The sequence below is a fragment of the Amblyomma mixtum genome, chromosome 5 (assembly GCF_055824585.1).
Source record: "Amblyomma mixtum isolate Tamu chromosome 5, ASM5582458v1, whole genome shotgun sequence".
Classification (NCBI taxonomy): domain Eukaryota; kingdom Metazoa; phylum Arthropoda; class Arachnida; order Ixodida; family Ixodidae; genus Amblyomma; species Amblyomma mixtum.
In genome coordinates, this window is record NC_143016.1 from 48,008,278 (window position 1) to 48,034,953 (window position 26,676).

General features: G+C 50.1%; 1 protein-coding gene across 1 annotated transcript; it reads left to right on the forward strand.

Annotated features, from left to right (window-relative positions):
• Positions 1-8,848: 8,848 nt before the first annotated feature.
• LOC149342025 (UPF0764 protein C16orf89 homolog) lies at positions 8,849-26,338 on the forward strand. The gene is made up of 6 exons (XM_089544337.1): positions 8,849-9,065; positions 17,711-17,893; positions 19,559-19,821; positions 21,172-21,331; positions 22,432-22,596; positions 26,220-26,338. The coding sequence occupies exons 1-6, from the start codon at positions 8,849-8,851 to the stop codon at positions 26,315-26,317; spliced, it is 1,086 nt and encodes a 361-aa protein (XP_089400463.1). The 3' UTR covers positions 26,318-26,338.
• Positions 26,339-26,676: the final 338 nt, after the last annotated feature.

Consider the following 26,676-nt stretch of genomic DNA (forward strand, 5'->3'; position numbering starts at 1 on the left):
TCTAATAAACACCAGTTGATAGTTTGCGCTCTTTCAGCCTCTCTCGTGTGTTTTCCTGTGTGTGTCTTTTGTGCGCAATTCGTACCTACAACAGTATGCACCAACTCGCCCAACAAGAAGTTCTTCTTAACTACCTTTTAGAAGTAAGAACTGCAGGCTCAGAGAGCACGGCAACTCCTGTCGATTACAGGCTGGCCTTCCATGTAACAAAACGCAGTAACTGTCCACCTTTGTTTCACCGCACCACAATGGTTTGGTTTGGTTTATCGGGTTTAACGTCCCAAAGCGGCTAAGGCTATGAGAGACGCAGTAGTGGAGGGCTCCGGAAATTTCGACTACCTGGAGTTCTTTAACGTGCACTGACATCGCATAGTACACGGGCCTCTAGAATTTCTCCTCCAAAGAAATTCAACCGCCGCGGCCAGGATCGAACCGGCGTCTTTCAGGTCAGCAGCCGAGCACCATAACCACTGAGCCACCGCGGCGGCTGCACCACAATGATCGGCAAGGGAAAGAGTAGACAGGAACGCGAGCTTCTCGAGGCATTTCTAATAAAAAAGAATGAGCTGAATTGCATAAGTAGACCGTCCATAGTTATCACCGAGATAACTGCCGTTTTTTATCGGGGAGTTTGAACCATGGTCACTTTGTTTTTTTGCATGTGCGCTTGCGCACGAAGGTGGTTTTAAGTACGTGGTTGTGCCAATAATAAACAGTTGTAAATCCGGCGACTGTGTGTGTGTATGTGCTTTTTCTCGTCCTGACTCTCTTTTTGGCTGCTTCCTTTTCGTAGCAGGCATGAACCAAGAGGCCCAGCATTCACTCTTCAAATAATGTCCCCGAATAAAGTTGGAGTGCGATGCAGCCCGATGCCAATAACACATTTGCATACGCGTTACGGTCCCTCCACTTCCTTGACAATATTTCTGACTGCCACGCATGATAAAATCAGAAAAATAATCTTGCATTGACCTGTTCGCAGTCCTCGCTCTGTGTAACAACTCTGAGGCCCCCAAAAATGGCTTTAAAAAAAAAAGACTAGCTGGAGTACGCTCTCAGCGTGGAGACGCACAGTGAACTCTAAAATTTTGATTAATCGGAATATTAATGATCTTGCAACGGCCAGATCGTCCCTAGGCATTATAAGAGCACCGCCATTGGTTTGCGGACGAGGAAGTGCCATTTGAATTCTCTTCATGGCATAGGACTAAATTAAATGTGAATTATATCAGATAACACTGTATGAGCCATCTATATTTGTACTGTCAGTTGCTTCACTGTATATGTTTCTCTGTGTGCATTGTATTGCATTCTATGTAACCACCACTTCTAGAACGTTTTCGATAATATTGTTGCGTGGAGGTTGCGGGCTCGACGTCCCACACCCAGCACCTCCACCAGTGTCACGTAGCAGTTGGTACAGGTAGCACCGCGTATAGACGGCAAAGGAACGCCAACACCGAGAAGATGCGACAGCACACCGAGACGGCCAGGATGGAACGTCCAGTTTCGTCTTCTTCAGCAGCGAACAGCGTGGCGCACGAGCTGCGTGCCGAACAGCCGCCGAGCGGCTATTGTTGTAGACGCGGCAATGTTGCGCAACTAGGAGCCGACTAATTGTGTACAACCAATTGCTTTTGCTGCACTTCATAGTTTGCAATTCTTTTTGTAACTACTCGCCTGTGTAGGCATCTGGCCCTGAAGGTGTACGAGATAAATAAACAAACGTCGTGTGTGTATGCGTGTGTTCTTTATCCATGTGCAATTTCTTGCGTGTGCATAATATCTGGTTTTACTCTTGCTATCCGCAACAGGCTGCCAGGAATGCGTAGCCGCGCTAACTACCGCTAACCACTCTACTTCAGTTTAAAGAATCTCCATCGCACGTTCTGTAATCGTGTTTGTAATAGGTAATTGCGCAGGCTTTTTTAATTACTAAAATTGACCGAAGAACAGCGTTGAATACTCCAGTTACTCCAGTTTGTTATATCCTATTTGTCAGTTTCTCAGGCCTAGAGCTATAAAACTTGCATACCCTGCTCTGAGGGGCACACCGCAAAGTCGACTTGTCGCATAAGCGCGGCGCGGTTCACGGAGAGGTGCTGAGGCATGTCGTTCACGCTGGAAATGCCCTAAGACGGACGCATTACCAGGAATTCGGGCCGCCGCGGTGGCTCAGCGGTTATGGTGCTCGGCTGCTTACCCGAAAGACGCGGGTTCGATCCCGGCCGCGGCGGCTGGAATTTCTTTGGAGGAGAAATTCTAGAGGCCCGTGTACTGTGCGATGTCAGTGCACGTTAAAGAACCCCAGGCGGTCGAAATTTCCGGAGCCCTTCACTACGGCGTCTCTCATAGCCTCAGTCGCTTTGGGACGTTAAACCCCATAAACCAAACCAAACCAGGAATTCGGGACAAGCGCTTGTAGTTCCCTTGGCTGCCACCATGTGGCGCATGGCTTGTAACATTAAAAAATAGTGCGCTGACGTCATTCGCGATGTAAGAAAGAGAATAAATGACTGGCTGCAGAACAGAACGCGATATATGCCGCTAGGCTTAGCGGCACTGTGATGTAATTCTTGTAATCTTTAGTTTTTAGACCTTGCCCTTTTCTTTTCGAAATCGTGTGTGCTCACCAACGGAGGCAAAGCTGCTTTAAGCATCAAATCGAGCCATTCTAAAGTAGTATAAGACGGCGTACACAACGTGGGCTTCCTCAACAAGACGACTGCTCGGCTTTCGGAAATGCTCATGGTCAAAATGAAGCGGAAAATGAAAGGAAGATCAACGGCTCAAAAAAGTGGCCGTGATACCATATCTGCATGCTACATGACACCTACTGAAAAAAAACTGCGTTTGAAGTTTTACTTTCAGGTGACGTTCAATGCTGAAAACAAGATTGGAGAAGTGTGTGCTGCCGTAAGAAATAAGTACACAAACTGCAAGAAGATGGTCGTTTATAAAATGCCGCTTTTATGCGGCAAACACTGTTTCGGCCAGGCAGAAAGTTGACTCAACACGCGCCTCAAAGAACACCCCAGATCGCTGAAGAAAGCACTGCCTTCTAATTTATCACTGCAGTGAAGACATCTTGAAGACTGTACTCCGAGGTATGATCGAGCAATCGCCGTTTTCAGGCACCGTGATCAAGTGTGCCACGTGTGAATGGAAACTCTCTCGATCCGTGAAAATGAGATAACTTGTGTGGCGGAACCTTCGCAGTCATTTCAAGCCAGTGAATAGGCGTTTTTCAACGCGCACTTCAGACAATTTTGACCTGCTCATGACTCTGCCTTGCAGATGTGCGCTGTCGTGCCGGCGCCCACATTTCGCTGGCGGGCCTGTCTAAACAAGCGCTGCGCGCTCGCCGACGCTCAAAGCAGGCCCAGACTTTCTCGGACAAGTCGCGACATGCAGCGTGACTCATCCAGCCACGCCGGCGCCGACACGGACCCTTCCTCCTTCCCTCCTCTCCGTCGGTGCGGGCTCCTCCGACGCGTCATCGGCCGTCGCCCCTCGACCATTGGTCTAATTTGAACGGTGGCCAGTGATTGGAGGATTTGAACGGCTGGCTGCCGTAACCGTTTCCAGCGGCTTTAAAAGCGGAGCCGCGCTGAACCCGAGCAGCAGACGGGCAGCAGAAGAGCCATCACGCCGGAGCTACGCTCGCCGCCGGGGCCGCCCTTCTTCTGTGTGCTAGCCCGTGGTGCTCTTGGCCCTTGTATTATGTAAAAGCCCTTGTACATACTGTACATAAAGTTCATTTGACTCACCGTCGTCTCGACCGTTTCCTGGCTCGGACTCCCAGTCCTAATAGTGGTGGCAGCGGTGGGATGCCTGAGTCCCAACAGTGGTGGCAGCGGTGGGATCGACCGGCGTCAGCTACCTCGGCGCGGTGAGTGCCTGATGTTTTCCCCTCAATTCGCCAGACTGCTCTAGCACACGTGATTGTAGTTTAGAGTAGGGCTGTGTGTTGCACTGGAGAGAGCTTTGTTGTTTCGAGCCAAGTCGGAGCGCTTTGAAACGAAAGCTGGTGCGGAGGGAGTAAACGAGGCGTTTTGGAAAGAATTACTTGCGCGTGTCATGCTAGTAGTGCTATAGTAGTGAGCGGCAAGGAAATTCTAAGAAAAGGGCGAACTACAAGAGGCTATTGTGCGCGATGGAGAACTTCAAAGTGAAGGAACTCATCGAAATTTGTGAAGAGTTGGGCATTGAGTTAGGCCCCGCAAAACAAAAGCATGCGATTCTTGAGATCATGCGGAAGGAGAATGTAACGGCTGAGGAAGCCAATGAGGCCTGGGAAGCGATCACTGAACGCCGTGAGCGCGAAGAGGAGATAAAACGGCGTGCTCGCGTCAGGAAACTGAGGGGCCTCGAGCTTGAAGCGCATGAGATCGATTTCGAGAGATATAAAACATTGTCCGCTCTGCATGAGACTAACGGTCAGCAGCCGAGAGACATGCCGCGGCCCTTCGTGATCGCCGAAGATATGGCGAAATATCTTGCGGAGTTCGAGCGCGTCTGCGAGAGAAAGCGCGTTGAGCGGAATGGTTGGGCACAGAAGTTGGTAGCCCTGCTTTCCAGCGAAGCGTATGACGTTGTCAAGCGCCTGTTGGACGACGGCTTGGCGGACTACGATGAGCTGAAAAGCTTTTTACTGATGAGATATAACGTGTCACCGCTGGACCTTCGCCAAAGGTACCTGCGAGAGAATAACACCCCATCGTTTTACGATTTTCCCTACCAGTTTAAAGCCGACATTTTAGAGTGGCTCGAAAATGCTGAAGGGTCGGAAGATCGTGACACAGAGGTAGAGTGCGTCGCTGTAGAGCAGCCCTGCCAGTGCGGCACAGAGGAAGGTAGTCCGTACGTGGCAGATGTAACAGTGGAAGTTGCCCCGCATTCGTCACCTGAGGAAACCTCACTACATTCGGATAAGGTAGCCATAGCATCGGACGGCGAAATCACAGAGGTCTCGCCCGTTGACATTGTGGCGGAGTTACCGGAAAGCGAATCTCCTAGCGTGTCGAAAGCAGGAGAAGTTGCCGAACAGGGCAGAGAGGACGTCCGTCTGGACATTAATGAAAACGCCTGCGCCGACGCAAGCGAAGTAAACGAGGACGGCACACCGTGTTGTGCAGCGCGTTCGGCAGAACTGCAGCAACCCGACACTTACGATCAACGGAAGCAGGCGCATGTAGAGTTTGCGGACGCTGAGTTGTGCGTTAGTGTTTCTGGCGAGGAATGCGAAACGAGTCCCGTGCTTTCGCACTGCTCTGAGCTTTGCGACATTCCAGAAAGCAGCTGCAGTTGCGGGAACACCGCGACTGAGTGCAGAGCCGACCCTCATCCGAAATTGGCTGAAACGCGTCAGGAGCATGACGAGAGCTGCGTGTCAGCAGTAAAGTCAGTAGAAAACACTGGTTCGTCTGCGCCTGAAGAAACTAAGGGGCTGGACGACAGTGGAGAACAGAACGTTCCAGACGACATAGGGGCGGTAGACGTCATTCCGTCCGAGAAAGATGAGGACGAATGTGCACTCGTAGAGGCTGACGAGGAAGAACGCAGTTTGGAGGACGCTAGTAAAGGCGCTAAAGACAGGCCTGATCTAGGTAGCGCAGGTGAATCGGCTGACAATCAGAGCGGTATTGTCAGACAGCAGGAACCTAGGCTACGGAAGCAGCATGTGCTTTCGAAGAACCAGCTAGCGAAACAGTATTGCCATCGTAAAATGAAAGGAAAGCACAAGAAAAAAAGCTGCAACCGGAAGGAAAGGCACCGCCAGTTCAGGAATGTGAGCTATCGCCACAAGGTGATAGCCAAACAAGAGAAACAGTGCTGCCGTCGTAAGGAGAGGAAAGGCAAGCTCAAGAGAGAGAGCTGTCACCGAAGGACGATGAAAGGCAGGCAAAAGAAAGAGTGGTGCCGCCGAAAGATGAAAGGCAGGCATAAGAAAGACGGGCGCCGCCGAAAAGAGAGAAAGGGCAAACGCGTGAAAACGGGTTTCCACCATCGGAAGCGCCAGCGTCGCTGGCAAAATGACGTCAGTAAAGTCAGTCACGTTGTCAGCCCTGAAACTAGCGTCAGAACCAGAGCTAAAGAAATGTGCGAGGCATCACTATCGCCCAAAGCAAAGCGCATAAGTGTGTCGCGGCACATAGGTCTGGGCAGTAGAATAAACTGCAAAAAGAAATCGTGCAAACATTCGCGCGGAAAAGTGCACCAAGGCACCAAACCGAGATTCAAGAGAGCGCTGCCCGGGAGGCGGAAAATTAAGGAGCGGGACAAGTGTGAATGTTGCCGCCAGCACAGAGAGAGCGAGACGCGCAAAGGCACGTGCTCTCATGCGGGCTCTCGCTTTCCGCTGCATTCACGGGAGAAACCGCGCTCCCATAGAAAGCGGCACGCGCGCGGAAGGAAAGCGCGTGTACGGCTCAAAGAGCGAAAGATTGTACGAGGCCGCAGTGACAGGGGCAAGAAAATTGCCAAGAAGAAATCGTCTAAGCGCTCAGCCAAGCGCAATTATCGCGATAGAAAGCCGCGATTCGAAATGACGCCACTTAGTAGGCGTAAAATCAAAAGGCCGTGTAGAGGCGAACTACACACCGAGCGGAAAGGCAAACGGATGCGCGAGAAAGTCAAGACTCGTGCAAGGTCTGACTTGCCCGCACGAATAGAGAGAAAGAAAGAACGGTCCCATCGGAAGCGTTGCGCACTCGCTATGGGACGTCGCGACTGGCGCGCGAAGCGCAAAGAAAGGGACAAGTTGCCAGTCTATGAAAGCGAATCGCTCTCGTACTGTAGCTCCCGTAGAAACTGGAAAGACAAGTACAGAGAGAAAGAAAAGCGCGTATACCGCGAAAGAGGCAGAGACATTAGCTACCGCTGTAGTAGAGAGAGAAAGAACAGCGCGTCTACCGCGAAAGAGGCAGAGACGTTAGCTACCACGGTAGTAGAGAGAGAGAGAAAAGCGCAACACAGCGAAAGAGGCAGAGTCACTAGTTTCCGCTGTAGCGGGTGTCGTTTACCGTCCGTTAGAAGCGAGGAAAACGCGAACGTAGACGCACTAAGCCGTGTGTTCTAAGCAAGGCTGGCTTCGCCTCCTCGTGACCTACATTTTGTCTCTTCGCGAACAGCTGTTTTAAGTTCGCTCGTAGATCGGGGAAAAATTTATGTCCTCATTTGTGGCCTCAGCTGTGTGTTCTGGCCGAGTGATCTCAAGAGAGCGAACTTATTTTGCATTCATTTCATTCCGAGTGTTTCATGTGTATGACACTTTGTTTGAGTTAATTACTTTCAAGTTCTCGTATCCCACATGCGTCTCTTGTTGGAGAGGGAACAAAAGGGGGACAGAAATATAGTCAGCAGAGTTTTTTGACTTTGAAGTCTGGTGTTTTGACGGGTGACGGAGGGCACTTGCTTGTGTTGGGTGTTTGCCTGTTGTCGGTCGGTTCTTGGCAAGATGCAGAACGATCAGCGACCGATGCCGTGAAGCAAGCTCTTCCGAAGGACCGAGCGAAGCTGATCCAGTCACCTGGGCGACAAAGCTGCGGAGCAGTGATCCTGTCCTGACTAGCCGGACCTGTTCATCGAAAGGAGCCTGGAGCTACCTGCGGCTGAACACCGGACGAGAACTTGGAGGAGCCTGGCGTACGAGCGCGCCCCGCATCCGAGCCACGCGGAAGTAGCTCGTCCTCGTGGCGCATTGTCTGGCGGCGGTGGTGCTGTCGTGCCGGCGCCCACATTTCGCTGGCGGGCCTGTCTAAACAAGCGCTGCGCGCTCGCCGACGCTCAAAGCAGGCCCAGACTTTCTCGGACAAGTCGCGACATGCAGCGTGACTCATCCAGCCACGCCGGCGCCGACACGGACCCTTCCTCCTTCCCTCCTCTCCGTCGGTGCGGGCTCCTCCGACGCGTCATCGGCCGTCGCCCCTCGACCATTGGTCTAATTTGAACGGTGGCCAGTGATTGGAGGATTTGAACGGCTGGCTGCCGTAACCGTTTCCAGCGGCTTTAAAAGCGGAGCCGCGCTGAACCCGAGCAGCAGACGGGCAGCAGAAGAGCCATCACGCCGGAGCTACGCTCGCCGCCGGGGCCGCCCTTCTTCTGTGTGCTAGCCCGTGGTGCTCTTGGCCCTTGTATTATGTAAAAGCCCTTGTACATACTGTACATAAAGTTCATTTGACTCACCGTCGTCTCGACCGTTTCCTGGCTCGGACTCCCAGTCCTAATAGCGCCTGCGTAGGATTTCTTAAAACTTTTTACCTCCCAGTTGATTTCTTCTTGGATCATCGAATAAAGCTTAAAGTTGCCAGTAGAAGTGTCTGTGCAGTCTTTTTTCCCGCAGTCCTTGTCTTTTTTTGCACTTTGAACACATACGGCCAGTACCAACTAGCTCAAATTTCCACTTTACTGCAATCAAGTTGTTCAGAAGCCGTGCTTAACGTTACCCGAAGTCAGCTACACACTTTTCTTGGTCCCTTTTGCTTTCATTTACAGTTGGCAAAGCGTAAAGCTGTGGTGATCGCTGTTCTGCATTATTGATTACTCTGGGATCTTGCTATGGCTCAGGAGAGCAGCGCATCTTTAAGCTTCCTTGCTGTTCGCTCCCTTGCCGCTTGTGGGCGTCTTCAGCGTGACAGCGGCGCTTTAGCCCCGGGCACAAACGGGATGTGCCTGTTGTTGTCGTTTAGCGTCGCTTCGCGGTCTCCGGCGGTTAGGGGTCATGAATGCTTAAATTCCGCGTGGACGGAGGGCATTTAGGCGGCCTGATAAGCGCTCACGGCCTAAGGAGCTCGAAGCCGAGGACGAGTGTTAGCGGACGAACGGCCCGAATAGGCACAGATACGCCATGGCCACCGTTGGAAGCGGTCCTGCCCTGCGGGCAGCAATGCTCGTCGCTACGCTGTTCAGCCTAAGCTGCGTGGCGGCTTCGGAGTCCAGCCGCCCGGAATTGCGCCTATTGGCTGCCCGCATCTTGTCGGCATTGGAAGGTGCCGTTGATGCCCTGGCTACCAACATGGATTCGATCTACCTGGACGCCGCGTTGGGACTGCGCGTTGCCGACGGTAAACCTTTTGAAAAGGGGTAGTAGCTAATGAAGTACGCATGCATGACAGCAAGTCGCGCTCTGATCTTGACATCAGCTATTTTAAGGCTAGATGGGCAACAGTGTTTGTGCACCTTTCAACAAAGCAGCAAATCCTTAATTTTACATCAAGATATGAGCATTGTCTTGTTTGCATGCAACATATAGCATAGCATCCCCGCCTTCTTGTCATTGAATGCACAAAAACACAGCAATACTGCGCTTGTCATAACTGCGTTTAATTTGTTTTGTTTTGTTTTCTAACTCGCATTTTATGACGAAGAAAAGCTTGTTTTTGCCGACTAGTACCACAGTATGTCTAAGCACATCGACGTGACGTGATGCCAGAGTCCTTGACTGCTTTGTCTGGTCATGAAAATTCTGCGGGAAATTCTTCCAAGGTCAGCGCCGGCCGCTATATAGAGGGGCTTTGGAAGAGTACATCGAGCCGTCGCTGAACTCCCCGTCCGGCGTTGTTTTCCACGATTGCCTTATTAGCTTGCATTATAATGTTCTCTACCATCCAATTTTGAAACAGAATGTGTGGCTTCTATTAGGCAATTGCAGGAAAGACGCTGAGATCGCTAATTAGGAATAAATGCCTGACTGCAGCAGACGTTTGACGTAGAACTAACTGAGCAGCATTTTAACAATTCAAAATTGAAAGTGATGGAACTTATAACGTGACAGGGCACACATTACACCCATTAGACGAACCGCAAGACCGTTTGCCTGTACCCTGTCTGCAGTTGGTTCTCTTCAACCGCACAACTTGCAGTACGCGCGAAAACGTCACCGCAGTCCGTTTCAGACCTTGCCTTAGAAAGCAAGCGGCGCGTGATCGCTATACAGTAAGGCGCCGTCACACTTCGCCGTTCTCGGTCGATAGACAGTCGACAAACAGCCGCCGCGGTGGTTCAGTGGCTACGGCGCTCGGTTGCAGACCCGAAAGACGCGGGTTCTGTCCCGGCCAAGGCGATCAAATTTCGATGCAGGCGAAATTCTAGAGGCCCGTGTACTGTGCGATGTCAGTGCACGTTAAAGAGCCCCAGGTGGTCGAAATTTCCGGAGCCTTCACTACGGCGTCTCTCATAGCCCGAGTCGCTTTGGAACGTTAAGCCCCAATAAGCTTAATCTCTAAGGTACGCCGATGGATGCGAACGCACTCCCGGGAACACATGTGCGTGCTGTTGATGTCGCGTACGACCGGCGCTTCCCGCTGATTATACGGTGATCAGTGCCTGATTCTGACTCGGTTTTTCGGAAATGTATTCGCCAGCCGTTTCCAATAATTAAAACTGCCTTACTTGTTGTACACAAGTGACGACGACAACGCATTAAGCATTGCTTGGCAGCCGGGTCACACCGGCGCTTCGCGCTAATTGTACGCGCATGCAGCGAAGTAAGCAATCGTCGGTTTCAGTTCACCGTTGCCGGAACTACACTGGATGGTCATTTGCATTTGCTGAAACTTGTGAATTTACTACACACATGTAGTCACCGAAATCGCATTCACAATCACAAATCCTGCAAGCTCACTAGGTCTACTCGTCGCGGAACAGGGCTGGAGTCGACTTTAGTGTGAAATTATTAAATGCTTTTCACAGGCACGCACATATTTCGAGACGGAAGTAAAGCCACCCGCTTCTTGCCGCGCTACTGCCCGCTTCGTTTTCCGCGGCAGCTCCCTGTCACTGGGGCAGGGAACCATATTCCACAGTCACAGGGAAAGAGAGGACGATAGAACATCGCACTGAATCGCGCTGAGTCAGCGCTATGTTCTATCGTCCTCTCTTGCCCTGTTTTTCGCGCTGTAACTACAGAAGGTACGTTCTCGATCGCGCCTTTGATAGCCGCAACGGCATGTCGACACGTAACAAGTGCTCGACAAGGTCCTACGCACACAAATTACCTTAGTTGAAAACGCAAAAACACAGTACACGTCGAATTTATCCGTCAAACTCGACCGCCAAAGTAACAGCAGTGGGGGAATCTTTCTCGTTCGCGACAACGCCGGGCTCCTCCGGGCTCCAGGTTCAACAACGACACCGCCGAGCACCTCGTACGATGCCTTTATGCAGACAGTGGCGCCTCAGCGCGCCAGCCGTGAGCAGTATATGAAACTCTTCCGTAGCGTTACGGAGTATTTGCGTGACCAGGAAGTACTGAAGTACTCTGGCGATGCGAATACATGCAGTAATAGAACGGTGTGCACTAAAAGAATGTTCCGTTGATTAAACGCTGCATTGTGCGCTGGTGTGCGTTAAACACCTATAGCAGGAATCTGAGAGCGTGCGTTTCGGCCGAAAGAGCCCCTATGATGGAGTGCATATAGTAGTAGTAGTAATAGTATGTACAAGACCTTTATTCGGCCATAATTTACAAGCCGAGCATGTCGACCGCCTGGGCTACCAGAAGTCGCTGTTCTTCCTCCCCTTCAGGGCCAAGGAAGTCGAGCCAGGTGGTGATGGATAAAGAAGGTGGGGGGTAGGAACCCGACTGCTGAGCAGCCGGACAATAGAAGAGGCAATGGGCCAGGTCCGCATAGGTACAGGGGCAGTTGGGACAAGAAGGGTACGATCGATAGCGATAAAGAAAGAGACGAGACGGGGTGATAACTGCATTCATTTGGATGTGCCGAAGAAGGCGAGCCTCCAGCACTGTGAGTGATGAATGAGGGGGAGGGTAAAGGCGTTTGTCTATAGACGGAGCTCGAGGTAGACCTTTTTTATGGTGCGGCGAAGGGTGAGTCTCCCATCGTCCTCCGAGGGCTTGGGCCAGGGGATCAACAGTCCCCGGAAAAGTGTGTCGCGGGCAAGCTGATGGGCCAGCTCATTGCCGCCAATCCCTGAATGCCCAAGGACCCAGCGGAGGAAAACGATGGAATGCTGCAATGCGGAGACCGCTCGTTCGACCTCCTGTTGGAGAGAACGGGTTAGGGTGCGTTTCTGTATGTGGTGTACAGCGGCTTGTGAGTCTGAATAGACTGTGTACTCTTGAAGAGAGGGAAGGAGAGCAAATGACTGGAGGGCATGCGCAATGGCGAGGACCTCGAGGGACAATGCATCCGGAGGGTGTAGATACGGCCCGCTGGTGTGGGTTTCAGGAGCGGGGAGGTGGGGATGGTACGGGCGTAGCTGCAGGAACCTCGAGGAGCCACGAAGGAGGCATCCGTGTAGGCTACACCCTGGGTATCAAAGAGAGGGGAATAGTGCTGCGCGGCCGCATGACGACGGCCGGCGTGCAGGACGGGGGACATGCTGGTCAGGTGAGGGAGGATACGAAGATTGGGAGCCGGGGTTGGAATAGCAGAGGTAAAAGGGGCGATGGGAATGGGCGAGATACCCGCTTGAGTCAGAAACCACTGATCCTGACGGGTAAGGGAAAGCCGGGCAAGCTGCGAGTCACGATGGAGAGAGAGAAGAGAAATGAAAGGATGAAAGAGGCCTGTTACAAAAATCTTTGCGTTAGAGGTAATGATAGGGAGGTTGAGAGCTACCTTGTAGAGGCCCACAAGGGCAGTCTCTAGAGTGTTAAGTTGAGTCTGATTGAAGGAAATGTAGGGTGCAAAGTACAAGACCTTGTTGAGGACCAGCGCTTGGGCAACTCGGCACGCATGAGCCTCGTGGAGACCTGAGCGCCGAGTGACCACGCGCCGCAGAAGGTGAGTCACCGAGTGGCAGGTGGTGACAGCGTGGTGGAGGGCTTGCACGTTTTGGCCGCATGCAAAGAAAAGCCAAGAACTTTGCACTGCGTGATGACAGGAATGGGAGAGCCAGAAAGGTGGAGACAGACGAAGTGGTTGTGTGAGCGCTGGTATGAGGAATGGTTGAGAAGGAGAAGCTCGGATTTTTCAGGAGCAGGCGAGAGGCCAGCGGTGGTGAGAAAGGAGTCAATGACATCTAGGCCACGTTGCAGGGTGTCCTGTACGTGACCGGGAGAGCCCGACGAACACCAGAGAGTGATGTCATCGGCGTAAAATATATGATGCAGGTCGGGAATTTCAGCTAGCTGGGAAGCGAGAAGGGCCGTAGTAAGATTTAAAAGGGTAGGAGAGAGAATAGCACCTTGAGGAGTGCGATGGGTGAGGTGGTGGTGGGGGTCGGACAGATGGGTGTCTACTCGAAAGCGAGCCACACGTTTAGAGAGGAATGAACGGATATAAGAGTACATGCGAGGGCCACAGTCTAGGAAGTCGAGTTGGGAAAGGATGTGGTCATGGCAAACATTGTCGAAGGCCTTGCGAACATCGACGGTGAATTTGAGTAGGGGTAGGTGACAGAAAGGTGTGCTGGAGAATCAGAAACATGTCCTGTGCACAGACGCGGCGTCGGAAGCCGATGAGAAAATGGGGCAAGAACTCCCTCGCCTCGAGAAAATTATAGAGGCGAGTCAGGGTCATTCGCTCAAGGGTCTTGCCAACGCACGATGTCAGGGAGGTTGGGCGGAGGTTAGAGAGAGAGGGAGGTTTGCCCGGCTTTGGAATCATAGAAATGAGGGAGGAGGTCCAGGAGCTCGGCAGGCAGCCGCTGTTCCAGACCTCATTGTAGGTTTGAAGGAGGAATTCTTTGGCGCAGTCAGGAAGGTTGCGAAGTGTGGTATATGTAATGGCATCCTCACCGGGAGCCGAGCGTGTAGCATTAGCAGCCAGAGCCGATTCGAGCTCTCGGAGAGTGAAGGAGTGGTCCAGATCGGGGTTAGGTCCGCCCGAGTACATCGGGTAGGAGGGTGCCAGAGGGGGAGGGAGGTAGAGAGAGGCGAGCTGATCAAAAACATCAGAGGGAGTCCCTTGAGTGAGGGCTTTAGCTAGAGTGGGAGCAAGGGCAGGCTTAGTGCCAAGGAGGGATTTGAAGAGAGACCATGTGGATCGCGAATGCAAAGCAGAGTCAAGACGGTCACAAAGAGCACTCCAACGAGAGTGCTCGAGTGAAGCGCAGTGGGTGACGATCTCGGCCCGCAGGACAGTTGGGCATTGTGGGGTTGGGAGCGAAAGGAGCGTAGAAGACGTTTACGGCGACGCCATAAACGGAGAAGATGAGGATCTGGGTCTGGGACTGGGACTGTGTGACGAGTGCGAACGCGACGGCTACTGGACGTGAGCGCTGCAGTGATGCGCGACGTCCAGTCGTCGTAGGATTGAAAGGAGTCGGTGGCGAGATTAGTGCGGAAGGCGTGCCAGTCAGTGTGAATGACCGGCAGACATCGAGGAATATGGGAAAGAGAGGTGTGAATATGGACGAGAAAGTGGTCACTGAGAAGAGTTTCGGCTGTTACCTGCCAGTGAAAGTAAAGTGAACCCCGAGAGAAAGAGAGGTCAGGTGTCGTGGGGCGCTGTGATGCAGTGACCGCTCGAGTAGGGGAGCCAGGAGTATTAAGAAGGGTGAGGTGGCGTTCCTGGGCCAGACAGTGGAGGAGGCGGCCGGGTTTGAGGATAGCCCCAGAGTGTATGAGGGGCATTGAAGTCACCACCAAAGAGGAGATGGGAGTTAGAAGAAAGAGAGTGAAGGAACTTGCCCAGGGCGGAGAATAAAGAGGAGGTGACAGGGGGGTTGTAGAAAGACAAAAGGGTGAGTGAGACGCGGGAAGAAGGGTGGTAATAGACCACACCAACTAAATATTTAAGGAGGGTGGAGGGGATGTCAATTTGCTCTACGAGCACGTCGCTGCGCACATAAATAGACGCAAGTGGTGTGGACGTAGTGGCATGGTAGGCGCGGTAGCCTGGGACAGTGCGGGCCGTCCGAGTCTCCTGGAGAAGGAGAAAATAGGGCAGGGAGGGACGGGTGAGGAGATACTGGTGGAGGGGGGGTCTTATTATGGCGCATATTTTGGCAGTTCCACTGCACAATATCGAGGTCCTCGCCAGAAGCCATTATGAGAGTGCAGAGGTAGAGGCTCGTGAGGGTACGCGTTCCTTCTTTTTGGCCGGGGGCAGTGACTCATGCAGGGATTGGAGCATAGAAGTGAAGGATTCCAATTGTTTGGATTGTGCTTGGAGGGTGGTAAGAATCTGGAGAACCGATGTCTCTAGCTGAACCAAGCGAGTGTGGTGTGCCTGTGTGGTGGTTTCGAGAAGATCAGCCAAAGGGGCGACCTGGGCGGTGGAGGAGGGAGTGGTGAGTGTGGCAAGGTGCTCATTTAGCTTGGTAAACTGGGAGGTGAGAGAGGAGGTGGTTGTCTTGAGGGTTAGGGTCAAGGCATGGATCTGCTGTTGTAGATCGTGGGAAATGCGCTGCTGCTCTCGCTGCTGGCGTTCCAGCATAGCGAGCTGGAGGTCGAACGAGCGGCTCTCGTCAGTCAGGGATGGAGAGGGTTGTGTAGGCGAAGTACATATATGTAGCGTCTCTTTCGGCCCAGTTGGTTTTTCCTGCTTGAATGCATTGTACCACAGAATTGATCTTCTTAGTTTAAAGGCTAACTGAGAAAGTTTTATGATTCGATGAGCTTAAAGGGTTGGAATTTGTGAAACTTTCAGGAAAAGCATGCGAAGACCTTTTTAATCTAACGCTTTAAATAGCGACATAACTGCCCAAAAAAATTCGCGATGGCGTTCAACCTCCTCCGCAGTGCACACCACTGCCTAGGGGGCTCGATCGTGACGGCGTCTACGGCGACGGTACATTCTGAACGACACATAGACATTTGATCGAAGAAATAAAAACAAAACCACCGCCACCGAAAAAAAAACCCGCGAAGAGTCATTTGGCGACATCCGACAGCGTACGACACAGTGTACGCGAAGGTAGCAAAAATTTGAAAATATCCCCATAGATGAAATCATCGCCAGGCTTCCCCGTACTTCTTTTGGGCTTTCAGGAGAATCCTAAACCTCGAAGCAATCACGTCACCTTTTCAAGTGACGAAAAAAAAGAAACGGCGTGATTTACCAACGTGTTTCGTGTATTCGAACATCTAATTTAGTCGAAGTCTTTAAAATTACTTCATCTTCCTCTTGAGCAAGCACTGCACTGAATTGGAGGAAATCAGGATTTCAAGCACTTCGAAGAATAATTTTTATTACCACTTGATGTAACATAAAGGCAGCTGCAGAAATGCTTTCACGTGACGGCAGCGATTGCTCTATGATTACTGCTGCATAAGAAAACCGTGTGGTCACGCCACTTGCTCACATCGCCAAACTGGTGTTTGGGTCTTTCTTCGCCGCCTTGCACATCTGGTATGCAGTGAAGTGCACGCCTTGAAGAGGAGACAGGTGATGCATCTTCGTAAAGCGGCTTCTATGGCGGCGACATTAAAATTGTGCTCGACAGCAGTCTCGATGAGGCGTGCCGTTGTTTATCCTCTTCAGTACCCGAAAGATTCATGACACCTTTCACTGCGTCACAGCACGCTGTGGAGAAGACGACATATTGGCACTAGAAGGCGCATATATGTTCGCGCACATGGCAACGACTGTGGTATTAACCGCAACTCTTCATCCGAGAAGTTGTATGACACTAGTGTGTCATACAGAGACTGTCATTATACACTCAGTGTAAATTAACTGGTATCTGGCGTCGAATAGTGACAACTGCTACCGAACTGTTTTCTTTCACGTTTCGCGCAGCGGAATTTTAATGGTCCAAATTTTTCGGTGAGTAAGCGGTCTTTCCAACAAATCATGTTCGTTGGCGCGAACAACGAGAAAGTTTTAAGACAAACATTCTTCGGTGGAAGAAAAAGAAAATCTTGCATAAGGACTGGGAATGAACGCTTGAACGACAGCTCCAGGCTTAAAGGGACACTGAGGAGAAATTGAAGTTGACTTGCATCGACAGAATACCAGCTCCTGATTACAAAAACGCCATTCATACTGACAACAAAGCTCTTGTAACGTAGAAAAGAGCAAGAACCAAAATACAGGTATCGCCGCCACAGGCCAAACTCGCAAGTACAAGCTTCATGACGTCATAGGACAAAACAGTGTTGCTAGAACCAATAGTTCTAGCAACACTAGGACACGAGAAGCCACGAATCACTGAGGCGCAGCAAAAGCATGCGCAAATCTCCTTGACGTCGCCAGATGGCGCCACGTACCCGACAGCTACGCGCGCTCCTGCAGTGCCCGGGACCAATCAGCGCCGGGACCAATCAGCGCCGGCTCACAGCGGTATGCGGGCTCCCGGTATTCCGCTAACGGTAAACAAGGTACACGGTATGCTAAAGGTGTCTATTTGCGAGAACTTCGTTGACGACTTCGAGAACGGGATCCATTGTAACGCTGGCAAAACGCCGGTGCAAACGTAAACGAAGCGACGGCCGCAATAGCCGATAGATGCCTTCAACGTGCGGCCGGCGGTAGCTTTCTTTTCGGCTGCTGCTGGGCCGCACTGCTGGCCTCCAGAAATCACGGAGTCTGCGTTACGTCATGTGCACGTCATGTTTCACGTCACTTAGTCCTGTGTCGTCATAGGAGAATTCCAAGTTTGAATCAGAGCGGCGGGAAAAACTTTTTCAACTTCGAATCCAAATTTCTTAGAAATAAGTGCATCTTTCGCTGCCGGCCAAGTGGCAACAAAGCCGTGAAACGCCGAACTATCGAATTTTTGTATAAAAAAATATTAATAGAGCTCTCCTCAGTGTCCCTTTAAGGCTGTTCGACTAATCTGCCTGTTATGCGTGCAGATCGCCTGCAGGAGCTCATTAGTCAAGCAACGGACAGCGGCGGAAAAAGCGCTCACAGACTGTCGAGTGGACTCGGCGCCACGCTGAGAGACTTACGTATTCTGCAGCAAAAAACTGCAGCGCTCGCGGACACCGCAACAAGGCGTGTGGTTGGCAGAAAGCAAAGTGGTTCACATGAAACACGTGAGTCTCTTCTATATACTTTCTTCTTTTTTTTCTTAGTTATTACCATTGGCTGCTCGTCCTGCTATGCCAGAAGGCGGCGACAGCGGCGACGAAGCATGCTTTTTCGAAAAAAGGCTTACTTCGTCAGCTAAGCACGCATTTAAATTTTCAGCTTTATATGACAAGTCGCCTTAGTGCGTGAACACTAAGGATAACAAGACGTCTAAAGCTGATCTCGAAGAGGCCAGACATTGGTCAGCATTGTACTTCCTCAGATTCATCACTGAATGGCATTTTGTAGTCTCTCCCCAGCAGTGCTTAGTCAGGGGGAATCTCCTCAGACCCTCCCACCCTACCAATATTTACAAAAAATCTGACCCCCACCCCCCCCACCCCCGCCCTCTGAGATCCCTCGTGTTACAAAATAGAGACTGCATGAATCCGAAGCTGGCAACCATTTTTTATTGTCAGTCGTGGTCGGAACATTTCTGTATAATTTCAAGGATCTCGCTATGAGTCATTAACTGTGAGTCATTAAGAGCCATTAACATGTTTTCCTGAACCCTAGACGGAGAAAAATACAAAGTTTGCAGCACCACACGAAGGGTGGAAGATAAAGGGAAACCCGTTCCCTCACACCACGATTCAGTTCGTGGCTGTCCGCTCAGCTCCATAGCTACACAACAGCAGGCATACTGGCAGAGCGAGGGGGTCGTTTGTTCCAGGTCTGTGACATAAATTGAGCAAACAATGGCCTTTAAAAATTATTTCTTCGCTGTGTATAAAAAAATTTCTAAAATAGGCCGTCAGCCACTTTCTTTCTCCCTCTTTATTTTCCTCTCCACATGTGCTCAAATCACTACAGACCCCCCCCCCCCCCCCCCCTTTACTGGATACAGGCATTAAGCACTGCTTCCGAACCTTTTAACTTTACGTACAATTATATGTGATGATATGTGAGTGCGTGGCATTATGTGAGATGAGTGTGCCGAGTTGAAAGTTTGCAGTAATAGACAGCCCAGGCTTCAAATATTCACATTTCTGCTATTCAAAAAAGGTGGCAAAAAGCACCGATTTTTCTGAAATGATCACCAGCTTTGCAGCCGTCGTCAGCAGTGAAATAAATTTTCATTTACTGCTGTTGTTTGTTTCTCTCTCGTTCATACATTGTGTGCAAGTGCGCGCTTGCAAAATAAGCCTAATATCTTGCATTGTAACTCGTACGAAGCAAAGCTCTTTCTATGAGCTTACCTGGTACTCTGATTGTTTGTCCATTGTTGCTGATTATAATTGAGGCGAAGCTTTGCACCGTTTCTGTGTTCAAGCCGCCGGCACAATGAACATGTGAATATATTCGCTACACAGGTTTTGAGATGATTTTCCGTCTGATCTGTGTTATGGACTAGAGTAGTCTCAGAGGTGCAGTGGGGCGGAGGGTGTTGCTGACCTTGCAGTGACGCCGCTGATGTATACTGTTCAAAAATGTGCCCTGTGCAAGCGTGCAACACAAGCATTGTTTTGTTTTCCCTCTTCTTCTCAACACTTTCGCTTTAAGATCTCCCTCAGTGCCTCTCAGCGCTTCGAACGAGGCCTCCATGTTACCAGCAGGTCGATCCCATCATAATCATGCACGAATGCAACCTATCGCTCACAAGCAATCGCGTACCGTACTCTCTTCTTCAGTAGCCCGAGGTCTGCTGCGGAAAGGGCTCTGGAGGTATGCGCCAACCTCCGCTGCTGGGGTCCGTGGTCTGCCTTTGGACAACCAACCCGAGCTCGCGGCTCCCGAGGTGACTGAGCGCGCCTCTGACGACTGCATCCAGCAGTTGTTTTCGGCTGCCCACTGTGCGGACCTAAACGATACCTGCTGGGTATACATGACGGGAGGACGGCAGCACGGATACGCCCTCACGCACCAAGTGATCTTCCTCACTATCGGCATCCGGGTACGCGCCAACTACCGTAGTGACTTACGGCGCATGCGCGCTGTTACCAAGACTGCCGTGAAGCCGTCATTGGCAATCGTGGATGTACCAGGTGGTAATCCAGGGACACTCCACATTCGAAGCCACGAAGATAGGATAGCTTTCCTTCCTAACCACAGATTTATTCTCTGTCTGCTCTTCGCTCAGTGATTAGGCACCAAACTTCGAGCACTCAGTGACATTTTCTTGGTTAAGTGAAGGCGGAAAAGTGGGATCATAAATGCGTATGCATTTGATAACGAACGAATCGCATCAGCTACACAAATTAGTGTGGACAAAATAAAAAGAAATAAAAATAATATTGCTCAGAGGGAGGCGAACATTCTTTTAGATGCGAATGTCTCGAGTATTACTTAGTAAGGCCTGCGGCGCACGTGGTGAGATGCACCGCCGATCAGGGACATATAGGTGCACGCCGCTTAATTGTACGACGTGGCTGTCGTTTCTGTTCGTCAAAAAATGCCTCTGGTATTGAACAATGCAATAGATTTCACGTCTCCAAACAACACCCCCGCCGCAAATGTTCTTTCTCAGCCCTCAAGAACGACAGCTGCCATCCGTCCATGCTAATCATCTTGAAGTGTTTAGTAAAAATCTGACACCTTAGCTATTCATGTATGCCAAAGCAGCGTTCATAAAACGTCTTCTTGTGTGCCGCGAATCAATCTTAAAAAAGCTGCTGCTGTCTGTTTGTTGCCTCAGCCTTTGTCTTTTTTTTTAACCTGTTTGCTTTAAAAAATCATAATAGGTCCAAAGGCGTCCTGATCTTATTCACTCCAGCTTAAACGCAGGTGACCGAATTTATTTAGCTTGCAGGTGATAAAAGCGACGGTACATTCCGTACCAGGCATGATACCATTTAACGTTCTGTAAAATAAGTACCATAGTACTGTAGATTCACGGTGCAATAAGGTACCGCTAAGTATACTTAGTACCAGGTTTTGCCAGGCAACTTTGCGTAGCACTCTATATGGAGATGGTAACACTCATTACCCGACTGTTGCTTATGTTGCCCTCAGTCTGTGCGCTTGTGGCATGGAGCGAATTTACGGACTGGCCCAGCTCCGCAGCGTCCTAATGCGGCTTAGCACAATGTACTCACTCCGAATTCCGATAGCCTCTCTCCACCTCGGCCTTTGGCTGCACAGCCACTGTTGTGCGTGTGACGAGTGTAGTGCTCTCCTGTCGTATTATATTTCTGAAGGAGGAAAGCTTTGACAGTTATACATGCTCCCCGATTTTGAACGTCCCTCACTATAACCATGATGCCCTGCTGGCTTGTCGCCGCATGTTCCCTGCTGCCGTCCGAAGCTCAACTGCACGGCGAAGCTGAACGCGTTGGCAGTACTTCATGCGCAGCCGCCAGCCGGTCCGAACCTGGCGTCCAAGTGCTTGCGGGTAGCAGACAATGCACAGCTCATTCTGGACGAGAACTTCCCTCTGCGTCTTAGGGACCTCTTCATGGAGCAAGGTATATTGTACAGTGCGTGGAGCAAAAAAAAAAAAAACGAGTGCGGTGCATCTCAAGCCCCGTGTAGTACCTCAGCCCGAATGACATATCGATCGTTTAATATCCGACTGTCAAAGTCTTTGACTCCTCCTTTTAAACGAATATTTCACAGCTTTTAAGCAAAAAAAAAAGAAAGAATCTCTATGGGCTAAAAAGAAGAAAAAAACACCCAGTGCCATTTTTCACGCAAGCGTGCCGAAGTGCAGACCGTAGTGTAGTATTGGACGTGCGAACAATACTTTTTCGAAACCGAATCGAATACGAATAGCACAGTTAAAAACCTAATCGTATACTAATCGATTATTCATATGATTATTCGCTACCAATGACAATATTCGTACATCCAGAACGAATATTTATGCGGGACAGTGAAGCAGCTAGCGGCGATGCTATAACTCAGGGTGTTAAAGCTGTTGCTGTCGAAAGATGCAACACTGATCTCCACTAGGGGCCACGTGTTTCGTAGTATTAACTCTGCGATTGTCCCGTCATGCGAATGGTAAAATTACATTTATCTAATGACGATGACGGCGACTGAACTAGCATCATATCTATATTGGTGATAGGGACGACGCGTATGAGCTATGAAGTCCAATATCAGTCATGAAGACAGAGTTAGCTGAACTTGGTTGAACCCTGTCATCTAATCGCGGAGGCCATATGTATAAGCATCATGAACGCCGCCATACGAATGGAGCATGGTGTGCAGTGTCGGGGTGGGTCCTGTTTTTGAAACAGCTGTAGAAGAAAACTGCGGCGTGCCCGATTACAACTTCGTGCCTATTCGTAAACTATTCGAAAACTTCCGATTGTGTTCGTTTCGTCTGGAATAATTTTGAATGAGCACTAGTTGATTCGTTCAGGGAATCGAATAGGAGGCTATCTGAATAGCAGGCTATCCAAATAGGAGGCTATCAGAATAGGAGGATATTCGATTCGCTATTCGAAAATTTCGAATATTCGCACATCCCTACAATGTAGTTATGGCGGCCTCATTTGCACTTCAAAGAGACGCAATTATTACGAGCAGGCTTTCTCAAGAGCATAACTTTTCCCCACAGTTGCTGTGTGCGGTTTCATGGACCTGCCAGTGTTCAGGGATGCATCCGCTATGGAAGCCGTGCTCTCTTGGCAGAGAGACGATGGTTGTTACGTCACCGAGCATGATGAGCCTGCTACAGACTCGAATCCCAAGAGAGTCAAAAGGGAAGAACGTAAAGGAAAAGGTAAGGACTTGCTTGACGCTTCAGGGGCCACAACCACAAGCTGATAGGAGCAGCATTTTCTTTCTTTCAAAACCGGTCTAAGCAGCCCATTTTTTATTTTTCCAACACCGCGCCGTTTTTCCACTGTTCTCAGTACATGGAAAGACGCCGCTGTTTGTGGCAAAATCTGACAAAGCACTGCACTTTTCAACGTTGAGAGTAGACGTCATGTGCAGAGGAAAAAGATTTTTTCGGAATTCTGGTCTCAGTCTTATTCCCGTTTCCCGCCAATAAGAGAGAAGCGTACAACTCGTCTGGGTGCAACCAGGTGCACAGCCTCCGAGACTGCATGCCCAATTGCAGATCTCAGAGGCCATGGCTGAGGAGCATGCGTTTCCGTTTCTTTCCGAGAGCTGACGCCACAAATCCTCTAGTGGGGAACGTTCGTTGCGGGCCACATCCAATGCATCGTAATAATACTTGCCGCGTTAATTGAGTGCTGCTTACCAATCATATTTCATTTGAAACCTAAGCTCTGTGGTCGCTAGGAAGCTGGCCATGAAGCTGGATATTATGTTCTGATTCTGCTGCAGTGGCATCCGAAATGTGATTGAATTCAATACAAATAGCACAGTTTTCATGCCTCCCTCCTTTAAGGTCCAGATGCATATTACTAATGCTCCACCCCAATTCCTCAAAGGTATCTTGGCCGCAGAACTGGTATGGGGTGTTCACATCAGCCATTGCCTCCTAGTTCGCACAGTATCCTCGATGGAGAGGATTTGAAATGGCTACAGTGACATGATCCCATTGCCAACAATCTACTTGAAGCTAGTTTCTCGACGTCCTAGTTCACAACCGCAGACATAACGAATGATCGGTTATTATGAACGAGGGCGACGCTACCGTCAAAATATGACTCACATACAACGAACAACTGTGGCCGCACGACTCGGTTATAGCGAAAGAGGAGGCACCGTAAACTCACACCTCTAGTCAAAAAACTCGCGCTTCCAGTAGCCTCGGAGACAGAAGAGCAACTCTAAGCCCCCGTGACACCATCTCAAAAAGAGCATGGTGAGCGAAAACAACAATAACAAGGTGTCATTGAAATTATAAATAACCACTGGCCAAACGAGAGCCGATAGCCTACATGTGAATCATGGCGTGCATGTGTGCCGGCTGGTAGAAGCATCGAAAGCAGAGGAAGAGCGGTGAGCGCGAGACAGGAGCAGCGTCGAAAGGAAAGATAGCCCGCACTGCCGGAGATCAACCAAGGATACATATATGAGAAGTATGAATGTCTTGCTGGCCCCGCTGTTCGCGTGGTATGCGTTACGTACCCAGTCGGCTCTCAACCTTTTGAGTGCTACACGTGCATACAGAGCGCACACAGTGCAGCTGATACGGTGCTTTGTGCTTGGCTGCCTTCGCCTCTGCGTGAGGCCAGAAACGGCTGACGACACGGGCGGAAACACACGTGATCAGAGGCAATTAGGTTTGTGGCAACACGTCTTTGATGCACAGTTGGTCGGATGTCGTCTGGGATGACTTAGTTGGTGCGCAAGCCGATATCGCGGAGACGTGCTAAAACGAAGCCATTGTGTGCGAAGCACGAACACTGCCCAACCACCAGGAATGTGATTAAGCGGGCCTATCTGCCACTGGAATCATTGACAGCTTCAACCGTGATTAGTCAAATCGCGTGCCTAAAGCAGATCGTTGGCAGAAAGGGTCTCGGCGAGGAGAACATGACCGCGCTGCGGATATTAGAATGCGCCCCGACGAGGTCTACTTTGAAGACGTTGACACCCATAACGCACTTTTTTTTTAAATAAATAGAGGCCGCTCTGTCCGGCTTAGAAATCTCGACTTTAATATGACAACTCCAGTTGCTACGAACTTCAAATAGAACTAACGTAATCCGCGTAACCATCAGGTTCGGTATTATGGGTCTCAACTTACTGCTGAAAAAGGAATACTAAAAAGTAACGTTGTAAATCAAGGGTGTGTGCACTGCTGGACCGAAAAATGGCGAAAGTAAACAGTGTAGGCATGTGCTTTGGTGGATGTACTTTGGGGTACGCATGTCAAAATGTCCCGTCCACGTGAACTCTTCATTTGCCAGAGCCTTCGAAAAAATTGGAAAAAAAAAATTAAACAGTTCACCAAAAGTACATTATAGTTCAGAAGGGTATATGCTTGGGCTTGTTGGTTCATATTTGAAAGGTAAAAACGTAGCGCAAAGAGACAAGGACACAGAAAGACAACACACGGCGCTATGTGTTGTCTGTCTTTCTGTGTCCTTGTCTCTTTGCGCTACGTTTTTACCTTTTACATTATAGTGATGCCGCAAAATATAGTTAATACCTCACTCACAACTTTTACCGCTGAACCATTCAACTAATATGTAACAGTTGCATGTGACACTGCGAGGCACAATTTTTCGCCTACTGTGCACCTCATTCTTGCATTGGAGCTGGCACAGCAGCTGTGGTGCTTGCCGCTAGATCGTAACTGTTCGTGGCGTGGCGTGCAAGCTCTGCATGGCGTTTGCAGTTACTGCGTATCCGACTTCAGCTTCAGCATAAATGGCTGCGCCATAGGGCTCACAGCAGGAGAATAGGCGCACCATACAAAGAGTTAAGCAGGCATCGGGGGAGCCGTTGGTTAAAAATGTTCAGACTTGCGGGACCGACTGCACTGTTGCGTTTCCTTAGCTTTGAAGACTTACGTAGAGACCTCGAGTCTTAGGAAGGGAAACCGAAACTACTGTTCAGAAGTTGCGTACGTTGTCTGATTACAAATTGTCTTAGGCACCTTGGGGAACAATTCAACGTGTTCCATGGTTAATACTCACGCATCTTCATCAGCCTGACTACGCTCACTACATGACAAAGGCCTCTCCGATGTCTCTCCAGTTAAGCCTGTTCTGTGCAAGCCGCGGCCGCATTATCCCCGCAAACTTCTTCGCCTCATCCGCCCTAACTTCCTGCCTCCCCTGCTACGCTTCTCTTCTCTTGAAATCCACTCCGTTACCCTTGGCGACCACCGGTTATCTTGCCTTCACATTGCATGCGCTGCCCATTTCTTCCTCTTGATTTCGACTGGGATGTCATTAATACGCGTTTGTTCCCTGACCCACTCTGCTCTCTTCCTGTCTTTTGAAGTTACACCTATCATTTTACTTTCCATAGCTCGCTGCGTCGTCCTCGTTAGTCTCCATGTATCTGTCCCATATGTGACTACCTATAGCATCCAGCTGTTATACACTTTTCTCTTGAGGGATGTTGGTAACCTGTCATTTAGTATATGTGAGTACCTGCTAAAAGGCTTTTGATCATTGCAAAAGGCACCACTCATCGCATGTGTTCTCGACAAGTGGTTCAGGGTCCATTTAAGGATCCGGAAGAACTGTCAAATAGCGCGCTATTCAAATAAGACGCGTAAACTGAAGCTGACAGAAGCTGCGGCACAGATGATGACAAAACCACGTCCTTGTGATGTATGTTTGTGATGATGGCGAATACTTTGTTTTGCTCCATCGGGATATACGAAAACGCTTAGGTATCGGTGTGCTTCTGGACACTAAGCGAGACAATACTGGCCATATGACTTCTGCTTCATCTTCTTTCCCTTCGCAGATGGGTGCTCCCTGCACATGACAAGCGTTGCGGCCGGAGCACTCGCCACCTACCTGCATATTCTGTATCGCGTTCACCACGGCAGGAAAATACCTTGATCGGGAAGAGCCGAGAATGGCTTTCATGGTTCTCAAGGGTAGCAGGAATGAATATGAATGACATTTTCGTAACATTTTTTTTCCCGAAAAAAAAAAGAGCAGGTCTTCGCTGCGCTGACGCCTCATGCGGAAATACAGTGTGGCAACCTTTTCCGCAACACTGTGCAATGTTTTTGGCAAATTTCCTAAGTGCAAGAGTAGATTTTGGCCGGTTTATTTCTTCTTCTTTGCTTGTATCGCTGAGCGAGTGCATTTGTTTTATTGTATGCTTGAGTGTTGTTTCATAAGCCCGTAATAAACGGTGTTGTCTGTGCTTGAGGTGAGTCACTCATCGGATGATATACCCTGTCTCGCAAACC